Source organism: Gossypium raimondii, chromosome 10 (assembly GCF_025698545.1).
Source record: "Gossypium raimondii isolate GPD5lz chromosome 10, ASM2569854v1, whole genome shotgun sequence".
NCBI lineage: Eukaryota > Viridiplantae > Streptophyta > Magnoliopsida > Malvales > Malvaceae > Gossypium > Gossypium raimondii.
Genome location: NC_068574.1, coordinates 1048171 through 1071645, shown reverse-complemented (window position 1 = coordinate 1071645; position 23475 = coordinate 1048171). Strand labels below are relative to the sequence as shown.

The following is a 23475-nucleotide window of genomic DNA, read 5'->3' as shown; positions in this document are numbered from 1 at the left end:
AAATACTTGAATGATTTATATTTTGAGAGAAGTTAAAGACGGAAAATTTATCTTTTCGATACAATACCTAAAATTACATACTCAAACTTACGTTCTTCTATCACGACAATAATACCGATACTAATCGAACTAATACTCAATCAACACTTTTATAATATTATTAATAGGTCTTAACTGATAAAATTAATTCAAGACATTAAAGTTATTGTAACATGTAAATTCAGTATTGGTTGTACATTATTAATTGGATATTCATGTGATTTTAACCATATTTGATTAATAGTATATAAAACCAAGTCGTCACTTTAACATGAGAAACTAATATTATTATAATTTGAATAAACTAAACTTGATAAAAGGAGATGAATCAAATTATGTAAAATCAAAATAAAAGACTAAATCCAAAATTTCAACATAATAGAGGGACTAAAATCCAAGTTTTAGATTTATTGGTTTTTGCAGTGATTAATTAAGTTAAATGAAAGATGCAAGGTGACTGTAAATAAAATGTATGGTTTTGCATTTCTGGGATTATCTATATCTGGTGCTGGGTATGGATGACACCGTAAGACTGGTTTAACTTTCAAATTGAAAAGTGTTGTGAAAAAAATTAAATTGAGCTCGATCATGGTTTTTGGAACCAAATCGGTAGTCAAGCCGATCAAATCATCGGTTTTCAGTTTGATTATCAATCTGGTTTCAATTAAATAAATTATTAAAAAATATTTAAAATATAAAATCTGGTTCAATCTGTTCGTATCAGTTCATGAGTCAACCAGTTCTTTCCCTTACTCCGTAGTCCGTACCATGTACCAGCTGGTTCTTGAACCAATCGGCTAGTCCTGTCGGGTTTCAACATCATTGAACTCAATTTATGGCATTCCATTGGCAAAAGACAACTACAGAATGCAAAAAGATCCCAAATGCTGCAGCTTGGAAAGGCTGCAGAGTACAAACTGGATGTAGAATCAAAGGAGCATATTGGTTGCTTGGTGAATTCCCTGTACCCATCTTCTAACAAAATTGTATAACCTTTGTTTTTAAGAAATTCTTTTGATTTATGTCATGTCTCTCAATCTAGCAATGTTTTGAACACTTATTGCCAAGAGTGACTTCAAACAGAAATCCATAACTTTCGGTTCCAATAATCAAGTCTAGAAACAAAGGTTCATTCATATCAGGAGATATATCATTCACAAAGCATCACCTAATTGGATAAAAACTTAATTCATGCGAGATTTCTAATCTCATTGCCTTAGTAAATCAAAGCACAACCTGAACATGCAAGAATTTTCAGTTGGGACTTAGGGCTACAATAGGCAAAAAGCATGCGGCACTCGGTTCGTTTATAAACCTTTAAGGTTATGTACCGGTATATGCACCACAATTTTACCTAATAGCGTGAGAATGTGAGGTAACACATGGTGTTTAGCTAATTCTACAAATACACATAACTGAATACGATAGAGTAGCTTCCAAGGCATGACACAAAAGTTCGATATATTGTCTCAAATATGAAGAACTTTCACTAGACTGAAATCAATGTAAAGTTTTATCAGTAAGCAGAGCCGAACCAGCAGCTTCAATTCTATTATAAATATCAACTTGATAACAGGATTTCATTCAGAAAGACATTACCGTTTAAAAGTGGTGGATTCCACTGCTAGATAACCCAAGTTCAGAAAAGACAAGCTTTTCACTAATTAACAAACAGAAGGAAAAAAGATCCGTCCCTATAATGAAAAACTGTCCAATTCATTTTCATTTCCATATAAAATGGCTAAGACCAGACCTAAGTAGCTCTAATAGTTCATAATCATTATTTAAAGAACAGTCTATGCCATTGTCACCCTAGTTACAACAAACCCTTCTCGATTTCATCCCACAAATCCGCATTTTTCGAGAACTTCTTCTTAACATTCTTGATAAGTTCTTTAGCTTCCTCAACCTTAGATATGCTAACGAGTCCATTCACGAGTGATTTCATAGTCGAAAATTTCGGAACCCATTTTTTCTCCATACTGTCCTTACAAATTTTCAAGGCAGCCTCAAAATCCCCACCTTGACACAAGAAATGAACCATATTGAAATAACAATTACTATCAGGCTCCAAGCCTCTATTCACCATGCTATTAAACAAGCTCTTAGCTTCCTCCAAATTCCCTTCCTTACAAAACCCATGAATCAAATGGTTATAGGTAACCGAGTTCGGGTTTATCCCTTTCGATAGCATCCCATGAAGTAAGGTCTTAGCCTCATTAGATTTCTTCAATATACACAAGGTTTGAATCCTTATGTTATATGTATTAACCCCAACAGGAATCCCATATTCCTTCATCAAATTCAACACTTTCCCAACATCTTCATACTTTTCTTCTACATAAAACCCAGCTAACAAAGTCCCAAACGTTGTCGCATTGGGTTTAACCCCTCCTTTTTTCATATCAACCAAAATTGAATACACTGAATTCGAAGACCCAGATTCACAAAAAGCTTTAATAGCATTATTATAAGTTTCTAAATCGGGATCAATCTTATACCTTTGTGGAAACTCCATGAAAATTCTCTTCACTTCTTCATAATCCTTTGCTATCAACCCTGCAACGAGCAAAGCGTTTAATGATTTCGTTGAACGGCAAAACCCCTTGTTATAGAATTCGTCAAAGACCGTCACGGCGCGGTTTAGCATCTTGGCTTGACCGTAGAGGATTAAAGAATGGGAAGCGAAACGATTATTTTGTAAGTCGGGACGGGAACGGAGTTCTTGGAGGAAAGTGTCGATGGATTGGAAATGATTGCCTTCGGAGAGTTTGGAGATAGCAACGGATAAAGCGATTCGGTCGATATGGGAGGATGGGGTGAGGCGGGCGGCGCGGCAGATTTCGAGGATGCTATCGGGGTCTCGCTCGGATTTTAGGCGGGAGAGGGCGGCGCGTGAGTTTTGGTGGGTGGTGAGAGAGGTGGAGGAGTTTGGGGAGACAGTTGAAAAGTGGCGGAAGCGGAAAGCTGTGGTGGCCGGTGTACGGATGCGGGAGAATAAGGCCATTTTTTTTTTTCGCAGAGTAGATTAGTGATCACTGAGAAAGGAGTGTTATTTTACTCAAAAAAAAAAAAAGCGAGGGAAGGAAGCATTAAAATTATAGGGACCAAAAATGGATCCAATTGGACCGGGATTTTGAACCCGACGTGAATCGAACACGCAACCTTCTGATCTGGAGTCAGACGCGCTACCATTGCGCCACGGATCCGTTGGTGATATTTTCTAATCAGAAAAATGCTAAAAGACGTAAGAATGTTGAAAAGTGGAGGGATGAAATGAAAATGAAAAGGAGGAAATAAATTAATTTTTTATATGCACAAAGAAAATTTATATTTTTCATCCTACCATTTTCTTCCCACTGTACCAAGCAAGGCCTAAAAGTTTATATTCATGTAGAAGTAAACTTATATTCGAAATTATAAGAATCTGAAAATAATTTAAATTCATAATGAGTTAACCAAAACAATCGAACTCAAGATGATTCAAAATCAAAATGGAACAAATACTAAATTATATAAGTTCAGTTTTTATCCAAACCTGAAAATCAAGCTTATTTAACTTGAAATTACTTCAAAATTTTAAACTTTCAATTATCTAATTCAAATTAATCAAATCTAATCCGTCTAATTCTTTTGCTAACATTACTCCACCTTTACATGGCCGAAGCAAACAATCCCATAAAGTCCTCTTCTAGGGGTGAGTTTGGTTAGATAAACTAATCATTATAATTCAATTCAGATGTTGTATTTTCCATACTAATTTTGATATTTGAATTTTTGAACTTATTTTAACCATATAAATTTTATTTTATGGTTTTAAATATTATTTATTAAAGATTCAAAGTTTTTAAATAAACATTTCTAAAAATTATTTTTATATAAACAAAAATAGTTAATAAATTTTATATAATATTTTTATTATGAAACTTTAAAATAATTTAGTAATTATGTATAATTTAAATTACATTTTAATTATAAAATTTTAAAATTTACAATATAATCACTAATACTGCTGATTTATTAGGTTATTGATCACTAAATCATTACCATAGTCAACGGTGTGACATTAATCTAAGGTGATTATAAAAATATAAAATTACCGCGAGGTGTACCCATGGATTCCACATATTTTTCGATTACTCGATTTAATTAAAAAAACCAAACTTGTAATGACTGAAATCTTAATTTCAAATCGAAATAATCTTAGGAAAGAAAAAACTGAAAATTGACGGCAGTTGTGGTGGTAGCCATCGTAACAGTTGCATCTGCTTCTGCTACTGCTACTTCATCATTTCATGGCCGGAACAGAGAATCCCATATGGAAGACAAAAATTTTTGTTTGCATTTTGAGCTGGAAAATGGGGACAAAATACACTTAAACATTAGATAAGGATTAAAAAGATTGATTGAATTGATTGATTGATCCTACAATTAATGCCACCAACCAAAATCTAAAATTTAAAAAAAAAAATCCTTACTTTTGACACATTCTATAACCAAAACAATGTTGCAAATTGCAACCAACCACCACATTTCATCGATGAACTCTGTTGAAGCTTAGGTTGGACTTTAGTGAACCCAACATAAGGAAAAGCGCATAATAAAGGCTTCATCACTTCATCATCATCCCTTTCGGCTTGGACCCATTGTTAGACTTAAATACAAAACCCTTTCTTCTTCTTTTTTCTCTTTCCAAGTTGTAGTCTTTCTGGGTATTCTGTTTGGGTTCTGGGGATTTTGACTTTCCCGGGAAAGTTCGGGAAAAATAAGAGAGATGGTTAGAATAAGGAAAATACCACTGGACTTAACGCTTACTGAGTTTCCAGCTCTGGTTTCTAGCTGGTGGGACGAAGTCAATGAATCGACTCACTGGCAAGATGGCATCTTTTACACACTTTGCGCCGCTTATGCCTTAGTTTCCTCCATTGCTCTGGTCAATTTTCTCAATTTTTCCACTGTTTGTGCGTTTTTATTTCATTCACTCGACTGTTCTATTTCGTTTTGCTCGGATCAGAGTTGTTATTTTAATGATTTCCAGTATTTTAGGAATCCAACTGATTTGGTTTGCTTATTTACTGAGTTATATTAGTACGATTGAAGCATAAACGTCTGTGTGAAATTAAAGCTTTAAACTGTCAATATCATTGTTAATGATTTCAACTTCCAGAAGCTATATTAGTTTGCTTGTAACAATTAGGGGTTTATGATTTTGCAGATACAATTAATAAGGATCGAATTGAGAGTACCCGAATACGGTTGGACTACGCAAAAGGTTTTCCATCTTATGAATGTCATTGTGAATGGAGGTGATATATGATATCCTATGTCCTGTATTGCATTGTAATGAGGATTGAGGATGTAACTTTCAGTATCTGAATACGAGTTTTCTCGTTGTTGCAGTGCGTGCCATCGTGTTCGGGTTTCACAAACAAGTATTTTTATTGCATCCCAAGGTTAGTCTCCTATGTAATTCGGAGATATCTGTTCGGTTTCGTATACGAAAAGTTCTTAAGTTTGCATTGGCTTATGTATGCAATAGGTTCTTCAAGAACACTTTTCAATTGCAGCAACAATACTAAAACTAGCCTTAACAACAAGGGTTTTATATTGACACGAGCCGTTTCTTCTTTAACTAGGTACTTATATTCGTACTCTTGGATCTTCCAAGCCTTCTGTTTTTCTCCACGTATACGTTACTAGCCCTATTTTGGGCAGAGATTTATCACCAGGCAAGTGATTTCTCGTTCTGTTAAACGATGTATGCCTTGTCCTTGATCAATAAACCGAGTTAGAACCTTGTGCACTCAGTTCTTTCTTGTAATGTTGCGAGAAACTTTGACGTTTTACCTTGTCATTATGAACAGGCAAGAAGCTTACCAACGGATAAACTCAGAATTTCTTATGCGGCAATCAATGGTGTTATTTACGTCATACAGGTGAGCCGTTTACTGAGTTTCCTACTACAACTAGCTTTGATACATGATACTGAAGTGAAGTTAAAATGAAGTTTTGACATTTGACTTCAGGTCTGCATTTGGTTGTATCTTTGGATAGACGACAACAGCGTGGTGGAATTCATCGGAAAAGTATTTATTGCCGGTAAGCATAATAATGAACCATCAAAACAAGTTATTTATCTCGGGATATTATGCACGTTAAATGTTGCTTCTTCTGTTTAACTGTGCCGCGTATTTTCCATATTCTTTTCTCCAGCGATCTCATTTATAGCTGCATTAGGATTCTTGTTGTATGGAGGAAGGTAATCGTTGTTTGTTAACGCGATTTTAATGGCTATTGTGCTTAGAGTTAAAATTTCTAATGATACCAGTTCCACAAACTCAAATCCTCTCAGATTATTTTTCATGCTAAAACGTTTCCCCATCGAGTCAAAAGGAAGAAGGAAGAAGCTTAACGAGGTATTTTCGTCCCTATATAGTTCACCTAGCTACACTGCATAGTTAATCATTCTTGGCGTGACTATTTCATACTTGATGTCCTTCTTGTAGGTTGGATCAGTTACTGCCATTTGTTTCACCTGCTTCCTTATTAGATGCTCTGTGGTAAGTTTTTCTTTTTCCGACCAAACCCAAGTGTATCTTCTTTCGAGTCCTCTTCCTAGGTTGGGTTTAAGATTATCTTCGCAAAGACATTTTGGTTAAGATTATCCGGCGCTTTAAAATGGTAAAAGTACACAAATTCCCTTATACTAAGAATTAAATTGCATTTTGCCCTTGTACTTAAAAAATAAGAAAGTTCCCTGTATATTAGATCAAAGAGCACTGATTATTCTATTAAAAATTTTATCTATTTTTACTGTTAAAAATTAATTCTGTCTTAGAATGAGGCACATGTGGCAAGCCACGTGTAATTGTTTGTTACTGTCAATTACGCTAGTTTTTAATAGTAGAAATAAATAAAAATTTTAATAAAAATAGTTAGTTTACTTTTTTATCTTAGGTAAATGAAAAAATTGCTATTTTTTAGTAAAAGAGGTAAATGACTCTTAGTACAAGGGCTTCTATAGTACTTTTACCCTCGTAAAATGCGTTATAACAATCATACATTTTGATGCTGCTTTCTTCATTTGGTTGCGAAATCTTCCGATTTCTCGATGTGCAGGTAGTTTTATCGGCCTTTGATTCAGATGCATCGCTTGATGTTTTAGACCATCCAGTTTTGAACTTGATCTATTACATGGTATTTTAAGAACCCCTTTTTTTATAGGTAAACTACAACTAAGGTCACTAAACTACTGATAAATTTATGTTTTGGTCACTCAATTTTAAAAAGTTACAAAATGGTCATTGAATTATTCAACACTTTTTATTTAAGTCACTACATTGTTAATGGTTTTTTTTTAAGTATGGCTAACAAGCTTCAAATGAATGACTTAAATGAAAACTTTCAAACAATTCAATGACTATTTTAGAACTTTTTCAAGTTAATTGATCAAATGTGAATTTACTAATAATTTAGTGGCTTTTGGTGTATTTTGCTTCTTTTTTATTTGCAGCATCCTATTTATATGTTCCTAAGCATGTAAATTTCTATATTTCATCAAATTACAGCTTGTTGAGATCCTACCTTCAGCTCTAGTATTGTACATCCTTCGTAAGTTGCCTCCGAAGAGAATATCCGCCCAATATCACCCGATCCTTTAGTCGGGATGCGTCTTTGTTCATTGGATTGTTCCAGTCGAGTGAGGGAAGCAAACCTCGAAAACCATCCAGACGTAGAACTCAGCCTAGTCAAGATGCCGACAAAATCTTTAAGGGAAGCCATTGTTGATTTCTTCATCGGTTACGTGATCGAATAGTCGGTTTATCGACACTCTCCTCATTATTGGTCGACAATAAGTAGAAGGAAAATATCTTCCTTGTAGATTCAATTTTGTACTTGTTTGCATCAGTTTGTTCTTACAAATACTTGGTCCAACTGATATCAGTTTTCTTAACCCATGCATTTGATAATATTACTAAGGGATAACTTCGCTTTAAGTTATTGTTTATATTCTTAAATTGGTCCTTCAAGTAGACTTCAAAACATTGTAATCGAGCCTTTAAAGTATCAATATTTTATCTATTAGGTTCTTCCATCAATGTAATTATCAATTTAGGCGATAAATGAGGTTTAGATTTGATGTAGAGTGTATTTAAAACACGGGCATTAAATTATAAATATGTGTATGCTTACAATATCGATAGTTTAGATTTGATGTGTTAAAAAATAAAAATAAAATTTAAGGAATTTTTTAACACATCATATTCAAGTTGTGTATGCAGTATGTATGTATATGTTTACATATAAAACGTGTTTTAAATATAATTCACTTTCCATTTGAGATGGCATTTAATACTATTGTAAATTCAAACTAGTTCAATATTACAAAAAAACTCAAGGTTTTCTTTTGTTTTCCGACTTATTATACTTAATCACCTTGTATGGTATAACAACATAATGAGAATTCTCATGTTTTCTTACGTGGGTCATCAACACATCACATCAGAGTTCACTTAGAGACTTTTCTTATCATATTTTTTATTCTAATACTTTATGTTGATTCTATAAATCATAATTACATCACATCTTATTACATCTCAGTAAAGCACTCTATAATTCTATTGATAGCACTTCATGCACACGACAAAACAACTATCCAAAAGGACTTTTGTAAAGCTCACAACTTTACCCCGAATATCCTCACAACTTTCTAGACTCTTTTAATTAAACTTTGTCCAAATTGTTGACACAAAATATTATATCAACAAGACTACCTCGTAAGAAAGTTTTAATATGAATTTCATTACATTTACTTTTCTGCTAGGAAAGAATCTTCTGGTATTAATCTTTGTATTTTTGGAATGATGTTCTTCATATATGTTTAGATGTCAAATACTATGTAGCTTTTGGAGCTATTAATTTGACATTTTTATAAAATTCAATTAGCAAGAGCCTCTAATTTGACGATATAAAATAAACTTATATGTAGCGTGAAGCAACTTATCGAAAATGCATCAAAGAAAAATGGCATTCACTAATGTTCATGTTGGAAAGGCACCCAAATGCAGAAGGACAATAAACAGTAGGTTTAAAACAAGAAATAGAATAACACCACCCAGAAAAATTAATTATAAAAACTCTCTATTTTTAGAGTTTAATTGCAGTTTTAGTCCTTTTACTTTGTTAAAATTTGAGATTCAATTTTTTTAATTTAATTTATCATAATTTATTCATTCTACTTTTATAATAAACCTAAACTAATAACACTGTTAATGTTCTTCCTTTTAAGAATATAAAACTTACATGTTAAAAGACCTAATATCTCAAATTCCAACAAAATAAGGACTAAAATTAGAATTAGATCGAAGAAACCAATGCTTTTTAAAACGGACGGTCAAATCACTCAGACCAGTTCAATTAAAAAAATTAAAAACCCGATTTAACTGGTTCATACCAGTTTTCAACTTAACCAGTTCAAAATCACTCTCTAGACTAATATTCAATCAGTTCTCGACCCGGCCGACTGGTCTGATCCGATTCAAATAACATTGCGAATAACTATCAATCATATATATATATAGTGACTAACAAAAATGGATAAAGTAACATTTAGTCCCTGATTTTGATAACTTTTCCCACACTAGTCTCCAAACTTTTTATTAATTCATATTAGTCTCAAACTTGTATCTCCTTAAAATAGTCATCACCTAAATTATTTAAAAAAATAAAGAAATTATAAAAAAAATTCAAGTGATGACATGACATGACACAATATTATATTAAAATATCAGGTTATCATATTTTATCTAAATTTGAAGACCAAATGGGAAAAACTAGTTGTCAAGTTTCGGAATTAATATGGACTAATAAAAAATTTAGGGATCAAGATAAAAAAAGTTACCAAAGGGACCATATGAATTTATTCTTGACAAAGATACCACAACTTTTTCCTAAAAATAGAACAACCATCTTCAATCCCCTCACATCACACTTTCGGTTTCAACTTTCAATTACAATGGATCTTACAAACTGTTTCATCTTCTTCCTTTTACTCACTTCTCTTTACTTTGCCTTAACAAGAAAAACACCACCCAAAAAGCATCCACCAGGTTCCATGGGGTTTCCCCTCATAGGCCAAACCCTTAGTTTCCTACATGCAATGCGAACCAACAGCATCGAGCAATGGCTTCTACAAAGAACAAGTAAATACGGTCCCGTTTCTAAGCTCAGCCTCTTCGGTACCCCGACGGTTTTCGTACACGGGCAGAGTGCTAACAAGTTCATCTTCACTTGCGACGGTAACGTACTCGGAAACCACCAACCGCCGTCGTTTAAAAGGATCTGTGGAGAGAGAAATATGACCGCGTTGATCGGCGATGATCACAAGCGTGTGAGGGGAGCCCTTGTTTCGTTTTTGAAGCCTGAAATGTTGAAACAATATGTTGGGAAGATGGATGAAGAAGTTAGAAATCATGTAGAGATGCATTGGCATGGGAATCAAAAGGTTATGGTAAGGTCTGATACAATTGGTCAAATTTTAGTTTTTCTCCTTAAATTTGAACTTTAATTTATTGAGATAGATTTCGACTCATGATACTGATATGGGTTATTTTTGTGTGTGTGTGTGTGTGTTGGAATGGGTATTATTAATAGATTTATATCGATATTTTAATCAAAATAATAATGGTATTAGCTATTTAAATTAATTAATGGCATGTAAGAAGATAATACGCTTCAACACACTCGAATTCGTAGCAATAACAATGCCAATCAAACTGAGACTCAATCGGTAACCCTCTTATCAATTTAAATTTACTAATCATTATAAAAGTAGAGAGATTAAAATATTCAAAATGAAATTAGGGAGATTAAATTCAGACATTTTTCCCTTTCCTATAACTACCTACGTAAAGGGGCGTAGATAAAAGGGTAGGTAGTGGAATTACAAATTGATAACAGTAGAATTTATGATTTAATCCTTTTAGAATTTATGGAATTACAAATTAGTATAACAGTAGAATTTCACTTTGCCTTCCAAAAAATTTATAATTCATCTTTTGCTCCCTTAAAGCAATTTTGTGGCTTGGTGTTCCTGATAGGTAATGCCATTGATGAAGACTCTCACTTTCAACATAATGAGCTCACTCATATTTGGCATTGGAAAAGGAGAAACAAGAAACAATCTTATAGAGCTTCTTCAACATATGATGAACGGCTTAATGTCATTACCAATAAACCTTCTCTTCACACGGTTCAACCGTAGCCTTAAAGCTAGTGCACAACTCAGAGCATTCATCAAGAATCTTATTAGTGAAAGGAAGGCTGCATTGGAGCAAAGGGTTGCTGATACTCGAAAAGATCTCATCGCTTGCTTGCTCGGTATCGGAAAAACTGAGCCTTCGATCCGTATGTCCGATGAAGAAATCGTGGACAACGTAATAGGTGTGATGATAGCGGGGTATGATACATCCTCCGTTCTCATTACTTTCTTGGTCAGGCTTTTGGGTATGGATCGATCCGTTTATGATAAAATCGTGCAAGGTAAGCGAATGATTCAAGTTCGAAACATGTTTGATTACACGAAGATGGGCGAATTGTGATTTTGGCCCTTCTACTATGCTCAAATCTGGGATTTGATATGGTTCTTTTTTGTGGGAGGGATGCTTTTTAAGAAAAATTCACATTCACATTTTAATTGGATTAATTAATGGTGTTAATTATTTGAGTTAACTAATAACTTTATAAAAACAGTGAGATTAAATTATGCCAAAAATTACAAGTATTAATCCCAAAATTGAGCATAGTAGAGGGACCAAATTAAAGAAACCGTGATCGAATTTGTTAGACCACTAATCCCTGGTTCAACCATTGTAAAAAAAATCTAAAAAATCATTAAAATTAAAAAACACAAATAAATAATGCTAGAAACATAAACATCATTTTATAAATTATAAAAAATAAAATTAAATATTTAAATTAACTTAAATCTGATTCAAACAGTTTTTAATTAAATTTTATCTGATTTGATTTTTTTTGACCAATTTAATTTTCTTTCAATTTTATGGTACCGATTGAATTGATTGTATCATCTATTTTTAATTCAACCAACTGATTCTATTAACCATGTTTATAGTATTTCTAATTAAGCTTGAAATTATAGAACAAGAAAAGATAGCCAAGACCAAAACTTCGGAGCTTTTATCGTGGGATGACCTTGCCAAGATGAAATACACATGGAGAGTAGCAATGGAGACTTTAAGGATGAACCCTCCATTGTTAGGTTCTCTTAGGAAAGTCCTCAAAGACTTTGAATATGAAGGATACACTATCCCCAAAGGATGGCAAGTAAGAATTTATATCGTTTAATACAATAGTGGCACGTAGCATTAAGTTCTAAGGAGTTTAATTAAAATTTTTGAAGGGTCTAATTAAAATTTTAAAAATTTTGAAAAAAATAATAAAAAAATTGAGAAAGTTTTAGAGGGTTTAATTTAAAATTTTAAAACTTTTTGTAGAGCTTGATTAGAATTTTAAAAAAATTTGGAGAAATTTTAAGTAAAAATTTCAAAAATTTTGGATGCTAAAGGCCCTTTGGCTCCCTTTTATGTTGGTCCTTAGTTTAATAGTTTGGTTTAGTATCATAATTATCTCTAAACCGAATATGCAATCTTTTGAGAATTTTAGGTGATTTGGGCCGCAAACATGACACACATGGATGGGAGAATTTTCTCGGACCCGTCGAAGTTTGATCCAGCGCGGTTCGAGAAACAAGCGTCGATCCCGCCATATTGCTTTGTGGCATTTGGAGGTGGAGCGCGGATTTGCCCCGGGAACGAGTTTGCGAGGATCGAAACGTTGGTTACAATTCATTACTTGGTGACTCGATTTAAATGGAAGCTTTGTTGCTTGGACAATTCATTTTCGAGAAACCCTTTTCCAGTTTTCAGTGATGGAATGCTGATAGAAATTGAGCCTAAGGACTGTTAGAATCCATTAAAACTTAAAGCACCTTGTAGCATTATAATGTAATTGTGTTGCTGAATAATTGATGTATAATACCTATCTTTATATGTAATCTCTTTCGACTTCTAAATCGGATGAAATACAAGCTTAGTCACACTCGAGCTAATATATTATTGATTGCTGCAATAACTATAGTTTTAACCGAGTTAAAACTTAATTGATAATAATAGGTGTAACTTTGACTCAGGAAAAAATGGTTAGAATTACATTATTAATTGTGGCCCATATGTGTTCGTAGAATTAAAGCCAGGGATGAATCTAAAATCTTTTTGGGGCGGAATTGAATAATAATTTAATTATTTTATAAGGAACTTAAATAACAAATTCCATTTGAGGGACCTGCTGCACAGTGTTGCAGCTCCGATGCTAACTAGATCATTCATTAACTTGGAGAAAGAGAAAGTGAAGGAGTTGATAACTATGGGATCAAACCTAAAATGGGTGATGCTAGAAGCAAAATAGTCAGTATTGTATTAATGGATGTATCATTTTTCTACCGGTACTTATACATAGTGGCATCGATTCATTTGGGTGTACCATTTTAGATTTATTGCTATTTTTGAAAAACATTTGATATATGTATATAAAAGTTATTTACAAATATCAAATAATGAAATTAAATAAATCTCAAATACAAAATACTTATAAAAATAAAATTTTTGTTGAAGTGGTAAGGAAAATATTTTAAAAATGTCGATGATATAAGTTCAAATCTCACCACGTGTAAAATTTAAGATATATAAAAAAACACTCATCAATTATATAAAATATTGTTTAGTAAGCTACACAAAACAAACAAAAATATTATTTCATAAATTAAACAATAAGATCATCTCATACTATGCATATAACAATTCATAATTCAATAAATTAAAATAAATACTAAAAATTAAAATAAATTTTAAAATGTTTTAAAATTATTATTGTTACAAATAAATAATAAAAAAACTTAAATTTAAAATATATTTAAAATTTAATTTTTTGGTTCCAACTGAAACACCATATTCTGATTGATACGGGTAAAAACAACCAATAAGCATTAATACGATCGAAATTTGCATTAAAACGTAACTTAAGGTTTATTGTTCCGATTTACCACTAGAACATCGGTACGAGCGATACTAGAATGGTACCGGCTACCATGACTAGAAGAAGATGTGGCTCAAGTGACTTTGTATTTAACTACTACGTCACGAAAGGAAGGGGGATTCTAGATGTGATGAACAAATGTGAAAAGAGAAAAAAAAGATGCATAAGTCTAATTATAGAAAAGTCCTTAAGTTTAGTAAAAAACAATAAGGAATGTCACAAATCTTTTAGTGAAAAATGAATCGGAAACCTATTTTAGAATGTAATTTTTTTTAAAAATTTTTTAAAGACATGTAAACACGTGTGAAATCTTTTATCGGACTCCATCACGTGCCTGAGCACCCGGCTTCATCATGTCAATCGTATCACTTCGCGCTCCAAATTTCAAATTCAAAATAACAAGTACTAAATTTCCCCTTCTTCTCCCTCTCAATTTACTTTCTTCTCTAATTTGCTCAAAAAAAAAAAAGAAAAAAAAGAAAACTCCATCAAAGATACCAGCACCAGCTGAACTGTATGTAAGTCACAGATCAAATTAAACCAAAAAAAAAAAGAGGAAAAAAATGGAGGAAGAAGAGCGTTTTCCTCCATTATCTTCTTCTTTCGTTCTTAAAGACATCTCCAATTTCAAAACCCCAAAACGCATTCCTAAGAATCCTCAATTCTTCACCGCTTGTAATGAAACTCCGAGGTCATCCTCGTCATTTCGTTACCGTTCTCAGCCTTCCCTTGTCCCTTCCTCTTCCCGCTCCAAAGCCAAAGCCAAGCTCAAAGCCTTCCAGTTGGAGCGATCTCAGTCCGCTTGCAAAGAGCAACTCAAGAAGGACCGATCGCTAAAGTCTTTGGCTAAATCTCTCACTGCTTGGCTCAATTTCCTCTTTCAGAATCCGGAGCTTTGCGGCTGTGATTTGTCAATTAATGGATGCAATGAGAGTAATGTTGTGCGAGTGGACAGTGCCTGGAGAAGCCCGAAAAGGATGAGAGAGTTGTGGTGGAGAGGGGAGGAATCTGAAAATGTTGTTGCGGATGTTTCAAGTTTGAAGTACTCGAGTTTGAGGTCTTCGTTGAAGGAAGTATGTAGTTTTGATGAATTGAAGCAGCGGATGCAGGTTTATTTGAGTTTGGTGAGCTGCAAAGAGGTTTTCAATGTCATGACTCAAGCAGCTAAGGTTGAATTCTCTAAATTTTTGGGAACGCGAATTGATTTCATTTGCTGTATAAATTATGAGAATGAAATGCGTGTTTTGTCAAATTCTTAAATTCCGTAGGAATTTCAAATTCAATAATAAGTAGGCATCCAAAAAAATTATGGATTTGAGAAATAATTATGAGTATCATATTTGTATGTATTTTTAAAATTCAAATCCAAAATCTGAAATTCAAGTACCCAAACACTACCTTTTTAACTTTTTGTCTGTAGGGATGATGGCTTTTGCTACAGATTTTAAGTATTCTTGTTGGTTATAATTTGTTAATGGTATAACATTGAAGTTTATTTTTGTTTCTGGTTAATTGGCAGAATATAGATGGAGGGAGGTTAAAGATGAAAGCAAATTGTCCTATAGTTACAGATGTTGGAGTTAAGGAAAAGGCTACTAAAATTCTAATGTCCTACAACCCAATTTGGCTTCGAATTGGGTTGTATATTATTTTTGGTGGTGATTCCCTGATATCACCCGAGGGAGATTTTAGTTCTGTGAAAGATATTTCATTTTTGAAGATGATAATAGAAAAGCAATTCTTCTCGCACACTGGACTTGCAAAGGCTTATGCCTATAACAAGAAGGTGGAAGGTTTGTACAGACCAGGATACTACGAGAATCTGGGGAATATTATATTGAAGAGAACTTTATTGCTTGTTCTTATCCTTGACCGAGCTAAATCTCAGACCAGTCTTCCTCTTAATTACGGTATTGATGGAGTGGATGGAGGTTCTCCTCTTCTGTTCACAGTTTCGTCTGGTATAAAATCAAGTCGTCAGGTCCTTCATAGTAATTCTCCAACTTCTTACTTCAATGTTTTTATTGCTTAGTTTTCACCTACACGTGCTGTGTTTGTATGGGCTAACGTTGTCATCTTTTTATGATATGAAACTAGATTTCTTATCATCTGATGTTATGCAAGGAGAAGGTGATCTTCTTGCACATCTAGTGATTGTAGGGTATAAAGTTTCTCATCAGCAGGTATGTTGGTTACATTTTAATCCATGTACAGTGCTTAACACTAATCTTATATGCTAGCAACTTAATTTTTTGGCATTGTTCCTATGGTTAGACATCAAATTTATTTACCTTCCCTGAAGTATGAAATTTAAAATTTCTTTTTTCTTCTTTTTACCGTCCAAATATTTACTTGGTACAGTCTGCCCTTGTGGAGTTTGATTTCCAAGTATCAGATTTATTCTTGGATTTTCAAGATGGTGTGCGGCTCTGTAGAGTTATTCAGCTTCTGCGACATGATTCCTCTATCCTCATGGTTGCTATTTTTCTCTTATCGTCTTGAAGTTTACACAACAGGATCAACTGATAACAATTAAGCAGTGCATGGAATGTAGTTTTAACCTAATAGCTTGTTGCATGAGCAGAAAATAGTAGTTCCTTCAGACACCCATAAAAAGAATTTGGCCAATTGTGGTGTTGCCCTGCAATATTTGAGAGAGGCTGGTGTCATGCTATGTGATGAAGATGGATTGAAGATTACAAGAGATGATGTTGCTGACAGAGATACGGAACTCACCTCTGGAATATATTTGTTCGTTTACAGGTCTGCTAATCTCCTCTTTGTTTGAATTTTTCAGATGTTTATAAGAGTTCTTTCCATTGTTAGTCCTTTAGCTGTGACTTATGTTTTCATTGATCTTGCAGTTGCCACTTCTGATTGACAGGACAACCATTGCTAGTGAAATATCCAAAATACGTGGCTTTAATATGGTATGCTTCATATTTTCCTCGAGTTCTTGTGAACGATGGATAGCTGTTTAGTTTTTCTATTCATTACAGAATAAAGAAGTGCATGAAGTTTTAGCAACCAGTTATATATTTAAATACTAGAAAACTTAGCTAAGTTCTTTTTATATTCCTTTCTGTTGTTTATTAAGATTTCCTGATGTTCATAAAAAAATTTTCATTTTTACCAATTATGACAGGATAAGTTGAATGTAATTAATTCCACGAATTTGGGAATGCTTTTAAACTGGATCCAGGTATTCTGTTATATCATCACCACCCTAGTTTTTCCTCTTCTCCACTTTTAGATAACTTTTGTCTGGTATATTTGTTTGTGTTTTTCTTACATTTTATGCATGTTCACTCTTAAATTTGCATCTTTATGATTTTACTGCTGTTAATAAGTTGAATGAATATTTGTAGGCAATTTGTGAAAATTATGGTCTTAAGGTTGACAGCTTTTCTTCACTGGTTAATAGAAAAGCCATATGGTGCTTGCTTGATTATTACTTCCGCAGAGAGCTTTCTTGTTCTAACAAGGTGGTACACATTTTTTCCTGTCCCAATGTTTTGCTTCTTTTTCTGTTGTGATTTGTATTAATCTCTTATTGTTGTCTTAACAGGACTCTCATGAAACAAGAGATGAGAAATCAATCATGTCCACTACTGATTACACAGATGCAGTTCACAATTTTGTATTATCACAGAAACTAACAGCAATATTGGGAAAGTTTCCTGAGGTAATGCTACTTGAATTAAGAACAAAATCAGCAATAATTATTCAGAGTCATGCACGGGGATGGATTGCTAAGCGAGAAACTTACAGACAGAAGCATTGTATTGTTGTAATACAAGTAAGATATCTCCATATTGAGCTATGCTTTATATAGTTGCATTAAATGATGCCTTTCTGATTCTTAGTATCCACTTGGCCTTATAAGTCATACCCGTTGGCATTCTTCAGCATGTATTTCCATAAGGTGTGTACTTGCAGCAATACATAGATCATTGACCCTTTTTTCTTACAAATCAGAGACAGAGCCGTGGTTGGCTTGTAAGGAAGGATGTTTTGTTGAGAAGGGATGCTGTAATAAAGATCCAAAGAGCAATAAGGAGCCTAATATGTCAGAAGGCCTTTCATTTACAGAAACTGGCAGCTATAGATATTCAAATGGGCCAAATTGCTCGAAGTAGGCTTTTAGGTACTTAGTTTTCCCTTGAATATCCACTTATTTTATTTCTAGAAGTTATTTGTTTGCTTCAGTTGTGGTTCCATCTGAGAATTTACAAAAATATATGGCTTTGAGCAATTGCAGGGGCAACTTCTGCTCAGGCAGCTGGTGGTGGTGCCTGCAATTGTAACATGTCAGGAGGCTTCGTCCGGCGTTTTGAATTAACATTAGTGATTATTTCAGTTCTGAAACTGCAAAGGTGGTGGAGAGGTGTTCTGTTACTTAAATCAACAGCAAGGTCAGTTATCATTATCCAGACTCACGCACGGGGGTGGATTGCTAGGCAAAAAGCGTATAGAAAGAGGACTTGTATTGTTGTAGTACAAGTAAGATGTCTCCACATTGAGCTATGCTTTATATAATTGCATTTTTTTTGTTCAATTTACATGATTGCATTTGATGACGCCTTTTACAAACATCTAGAGTTACAATTTTTTTTGCTTCATAGAATCTGCTTACACTAATATCAACTTAATTTTGAATTGGAATCATGATTAGGGGTGAGCATTCGATCCAATCGAATCGAATAAAAAATTTTCGAGTTAATCGAATTTTCGAATCTCATTTTACCATCCTAACTTTATTTGAAGTTTTCTCGAATCGAGTTGAGTGAGATGGAATTCGAATCGAATCGAATCGAATATATTTGTTCGAGTTAAATTTTAAAAAATAATTTTGGGTCATTGTAACCATTGTCGCACCCATCGTAATAAAATTTGTCCACCTTAATCAAATTTTTTATTAACTTTCATCACTTTATAATTTATTTATTAATTTTTTATATACTGGTTAGCTTCTTTACTTGCTTAGTTGTTTCAATTATCTTCAGATTCTTGTCACTATATATTTTGGAATTAAAAATATATTAAATGTAAAAATATGATTTTTAATAAAAGTTATTTTAAAAATAAAATGTGAAATTGATACCAATATAAAATTTTAACACGAATATTTTATGGCATAATTAATAATTCAATTTTAATATAAATATTCAATATAACTAAACAATTTAATAATATAAATAATATAAAATGTGAAATTTAATTTAATAATATAAATAGTAGATATAAATAAAATTATTACTATTTATGTTTAGTGATTTTTTAGATAATTTTGATTTTTATTTGAGAGTAAAGGGTAGGGGAAAAATAAAAAGTTTTGGGGAATAAAAGTTTGAGGGAAAGTAAATTGGGGGAGTAAAATTTTGGAGGGAAAATATTAAAAAAAAATTGGAGGGGGGAGAGTTTGGGATGGATGGGAGGTGAGATGGGATGGGAAGCAAATATAAGTTTTAGGGGAAAAGTGGAAAGGAGTAAAAATTTTGGAGGAAAATAAAATGTTTTGAGGGTTATTGGGAGTAAAATTTTGAGAAAAAGTAAATGAGAGAGTAAAATTTTGGTAGGAAATGAATTTTGGGTAGATTGGGGGGTTGGGAGGGGAGGGGAGGGGAGGGGAGTAAAAGTTGAGGGGAAAGTGGGAAGGAGTAAATGTTTTGAGGGAAAAGTAAAAAAGTTTGGGTGTTTGGGGTAAAAATGTAAAATATTATAGTTTGATATTTGAATTATTCGAATTATTCGAGTTATTCGAATTTGAAAACTCAACTCGATTCGAACTCGAAATTCGAAAAAAAAATTCGCGTTGATTCGAATAACTCGATTAACTCGATTCGTTTAACTCGAAATTCGAATTTTTTTAATTTTTTTGAGTCGAATCGAGTTTTGCTCATCCCTAATCATGACTGTTGAGGGTCCAAAATCCTCAATAAAGTTAGCTGAAATGGTAGTAGTTTTACCCATTAATGTCCTATAAGTTACAGAGCACTGGTTTAAGACTAACCATGCGTAACAAGCATGGTTTGCCTTTCTTAGGCACCTGATGAGATGCTCCCACTTTGAACCCTTCCCCTTCTGACTTTTAGAACACATAATGCCAATAGCTTATAGGGCTAGGGCGTTAATGGGTGAGAATACTACCACTTGAGCTAGCAGTTTTTTTGTTGAGGATTTCTAACTCTCAACGACCCCAATGAGCATCTAAAGAGGCTACAAGTTCAGGGTTGGAGTGCTTTGTCAGGTAACTGAACAGGAAAATCATGCGCATTGAACTCATTTATGGGTGAGAATGCTATCGCTTGGGCTAGCGCTATAAGCTATAGGGCATCACAGATTCTAGTTGCGCATTGTTCACCTTCTCATGCACTTGACGAGATACTCCCGCGATGTGAACTCGTTGTCTCTTCAGACATTTGAGCTCTTAGGAGACAAAAACCCTAGTGAAGACAATACCTGAAGTGTTGAGGGTCCGACCTATACCACATTTGGTTAATATTGCTCACTGATCAGTCCTTATCCTTTTGCTAGTTGTCTTAATACATATTTTGAATGACGAACTTGCCTATCCAACTCAATTTTAAATTCCAAGTATTTTGTCCTAATTTCCTTTTTCTTATGGATTTGGTAGTCATATTGGAAAGGTTATGTTGCTCGGAAAGAATCAAGAGAGCAGCTATTGAATTTGCGCTTGAGAATGCAAAAGTCTGCTATGAATGTTGATGATAGCAGACGTCTTATTAACCGCCTTTTGTCAGCACTTTCGGAACTACTGAGCATGAAAAGCATCCGTGGCATTCTTCACAACTGTGAGACCTTAGGTGAGCATGCTATGTTCTACATCAGTCATACTTTCTTCGTATTCTCATGCCTCAGAAAAATTGACCCTTGCTTTATTTATTACTAATCTTATATTTTCTGATTTTCTTTTGTCTGTCTATTTAGTTAATGAAATTAAAATGTTTGGGTAACCTTACTTGTGTTAGGGAATAGTGCATTGGCATAATATGGTCCCCATAAAAAGGAAACCTAAGTACTGAGCATAGTCTAATTTGATGAGCTAAAATGACAATGAATCTACATTACAAGCTTGTAAAAAACACTTCGATTGCAGATATGGCTACAGCTCATTCTCTGAAATGCTGCGAAGAACTTGTGGCTGCCGGTGCAATCACCATTCTACTAAAGCTGATTCGTGCCGCCAGTCGTAGCATACCCGACCAACAGGTTCTAAAGCATGCACTCTCAACACTTCGAAACCTCGCACGTTATCCGCATTTGACACAAGTGTTAATCGACAGTCCTGCATCTGTAGAGACAATCTTATGGGAGTTGCACAGGTTTTAACATTTTCTACTGTATTACAGTCAAGATAAATGGCACATCATATGTTATTTCTTACTTGTTTCATATTTTGTCAATAACTCATTCCAGGAACAAGGAAGAAGGATATTTTATTGCTTCACAAATCCTGAAGAAGATATGTTCAAATGAGAATGGTGTGATAACTGTACACAAGTTTCCTGCTCTTTTGAAGAGACTATACAATCTTGTTGAAGAACTCACAAGGAAAGCATACAATGAAAAAAGGTTAGGCTTCGGTTACTAAATCTTGGGGAGACCAATCGGTCGGTTCGGTTGGTGCAATTAAAAAATATTTTAAAAAAATTGATTTAACTGACCAATTTCATAATTTAATCAACTAATAGGTTAAGGTAGGCCTTAATCAATATAATTTAATTAATTTAGTCTTCAAGCTGGCAATTAGGTCTATTTTGTTATCTATATATATTTTAGTTTATTTTAGTATTGAATTTGATAATTAGGTTTATTTTGGTCCTTGAATTAGACAAATGTAAAAGTTTGATGACGTGATACAATTTCAGAATGTCACATCATGTAAATCAAGTTCAAGGATTAAAATGAACTTCACAGAAAAAAATACAAATATTAAAAGTTAATTAACTTAATAAATTTAATTATGAAAATTCATAACCGATAAATAAAGAAGATAACCTAATTTTAATCCTTACAAAACCGCTCTAATCACTCACAACTGATTTGACTGAACCAAAAATCAACTGTTAAATCAATTTTAATTGACTTTTACTCACTCTCATCATCGTAATTTTGTTACCCCACAAATTATGTTGCCTTTCAGGAATCCCCGTGCTGTTGCTGTAAGAGACAACACAGATAGAAGAAGACTGAAGGAGCCGTGGAACTTCTTAAACTAATAACAAATGGTTATAAATCCAGCAAATTGCCAATCGCTTTTGCGATGTGAAAGAAGTTTTATTTACGCTTTAGTAAGGATCTAACTAACTCCCTAGATTTTCCATATATAGTGTGCCAGACTGCCATTGATGCGTTTAAATTGGTGGTGCATGATCCGTGCTCAATTGTGCATGTTTTAACATAGGCAATTTTGTTGCCTGTCATTTTGCCAGTTTGATCTTTTTAGTTTAAGCAACTGTAGAGATGAAAATGTAGTGTCAATCTGTAGTTGAATATTAGAAACAGAAATCATTTAACTATCCCCAACTTAAAAGATAGAAGGTTAAAACTAATTTGACTCGGTTAAAAATATTACTCTATTTTGTAAAGGTCAAGTTATGGTTTTAGTCCCTTTATTTTAGTTCAATTTTGAAATTTAGGTTTTATATTTTAATTTGAGATAAGTTTTTGATACAATGATGATTCAAACTCAGGTTATTGCTAAAGAGTGAATACTATTATTATTAAATTTAAATAGTTAATATTTTTAATTATTTAGGTTAAAATGTCAATGTAATTTTTTTATAAAATACTCCTAATACAAAAAAAAAAATCATGTTAGTATTATAAGTGTTAGGATGGGTTGGTATTACTTAACAATTGGATCTCAATTCAATTAGGAAATTATTAAAAAATTATCTTTTATAAAGTAATAAATATTATTATATGTATGTTATTAACTTGTTGTTTTTATATAAAATATAAAAATATATATAGTCGTGATAGAAATTGGATTTAAAGTAATATAATTTAATATTTTAATTGTATCATTTAAACCAAAGTTTCATTTATTTTATATGATAAATATATTTGTTAAATATAATTTTTTTAACCATAAATCAAATTATACCAAATATGGGGATTTTTTGCCACAAAAGTGAGGGACTAAATCTAAATATTAACATAATAAAGAGACCAAAACCATAATTTAACATTTTATAAAATATATTTGTTTTTTTCCATGAAATTTTGAAACTCGTTTTGTCCAAAACCGAATTAACTCTTTTTTTAGCTCGACAAAATCATCAAAATATCCCTTAC

General features: G+C 33.1%; 4 protein-coding genes and 1 non-coding gene across 5 annotated transcripts; 3 read left to right on the top strand and 2 right to left on the bottom strand.

Annotated features, from left to right (window-relative positions):
* Positions 1-1550: 1550 nt before the first annotated feature.
* LOC105777161 (pentatricopeptide repeat-containing protein At1g61870, mitochondrial) lies at positions 1551-3120 on the bottom strand. Its single transcript, XM_012600258.2, has one exon. It carries the CDS (start codon positions 3044-3046, stop codon positions 1856-1858), a length of 1191 nt encoding a protein of 396 aa, XP_012455712.1. The 5' UTR covers positions 3047-3120; the 3' UTR covers positions 1551-1855.
* A 56-nt stretch (positions 3121-3176) lies between these two features.
* Positions 3177-3248, bottom strand: TRNAW-CCA (transfer RNA tryptophan (anticodon CCA)). Its single transcript has one exon. It is a non-coding gene; the product is annotated as a tRNA-Trp (tRNA).
* A 1310-nt stretch (positions 3249-4558) lies between these two features.
* Positions 4559-8138, top strand: LOC105778165 (tobamovirus multiplication protein 1). Its single transcript, XM_012601796.2, has 11 exons — positions 4559-4972; positions 5255-5345; positions 5440-5492; positions 5676-5768; positions 5904-5975; positions 6066-6138; positions 6253-6298; positions 6392-6455; positions 6546-6599; positions 7159-7236; positions 7608-8138. The coding sequence occupies exons 1-11, from the start codon at positions 4814-4816 to the stop codon at positions 7698-7700; spliced, it is 876 nt and encodes a 291-aa protein (XP_012457250.1). The 5' UTR covers positions 4559-4813; the 3' UTR covers positions 7701-8138.
* Positions 8139-10015: 1877 nt separating this feature from the next.
* LOC105775876 (cytochrome P450 716B1) lies at positions 10016-13159 on the top strand. Its single transcript, XM_012598373.2, has 4 exons — positions 10016-10549; positions 11139-11580; positions 12200-12384; positions 12724-13159. Exons 1-4 carry the CDS (start codon positions 10055-10057, stop codon positions 13024-13026), a joined length of 1425 nt encoding a protein of 474 aa, XP_012453827.1. The 5' UTR covers positions 10016-10054; the 3' UTR covers positions 13027-13159.
* Positions 13160-14556: 1397 nt separating this feature from the next.
* On the top strand, positions 14557-22727 carry LOC105776417 (uncharacterized). Its single transcript, XM_012599050.2, is given in 17 exon segments — positions 14557-15320; positions 15671-16142; positions 16249-16334; positions 16513-16626; positions 16736-16886; positions 16889-16914; positions 17016-17081; positions 17297-17353; positions 17520-17636; positions 17720-17950; positions 18130-18298; positions 18413-18654; positions 20789-20978; positions 21272-21497; positions 21592-21747; positions 22319-22371; positions 22374-22727. Coding segments are annotated over 17 exon segments (3033 nt in total). The 5' UTR covers positions 14557-14714; the 3' UTR covers positions 22445-22727.
* The last annotated feature ends 748 nt before the right edge of the window (positions 22728-23475 follow it).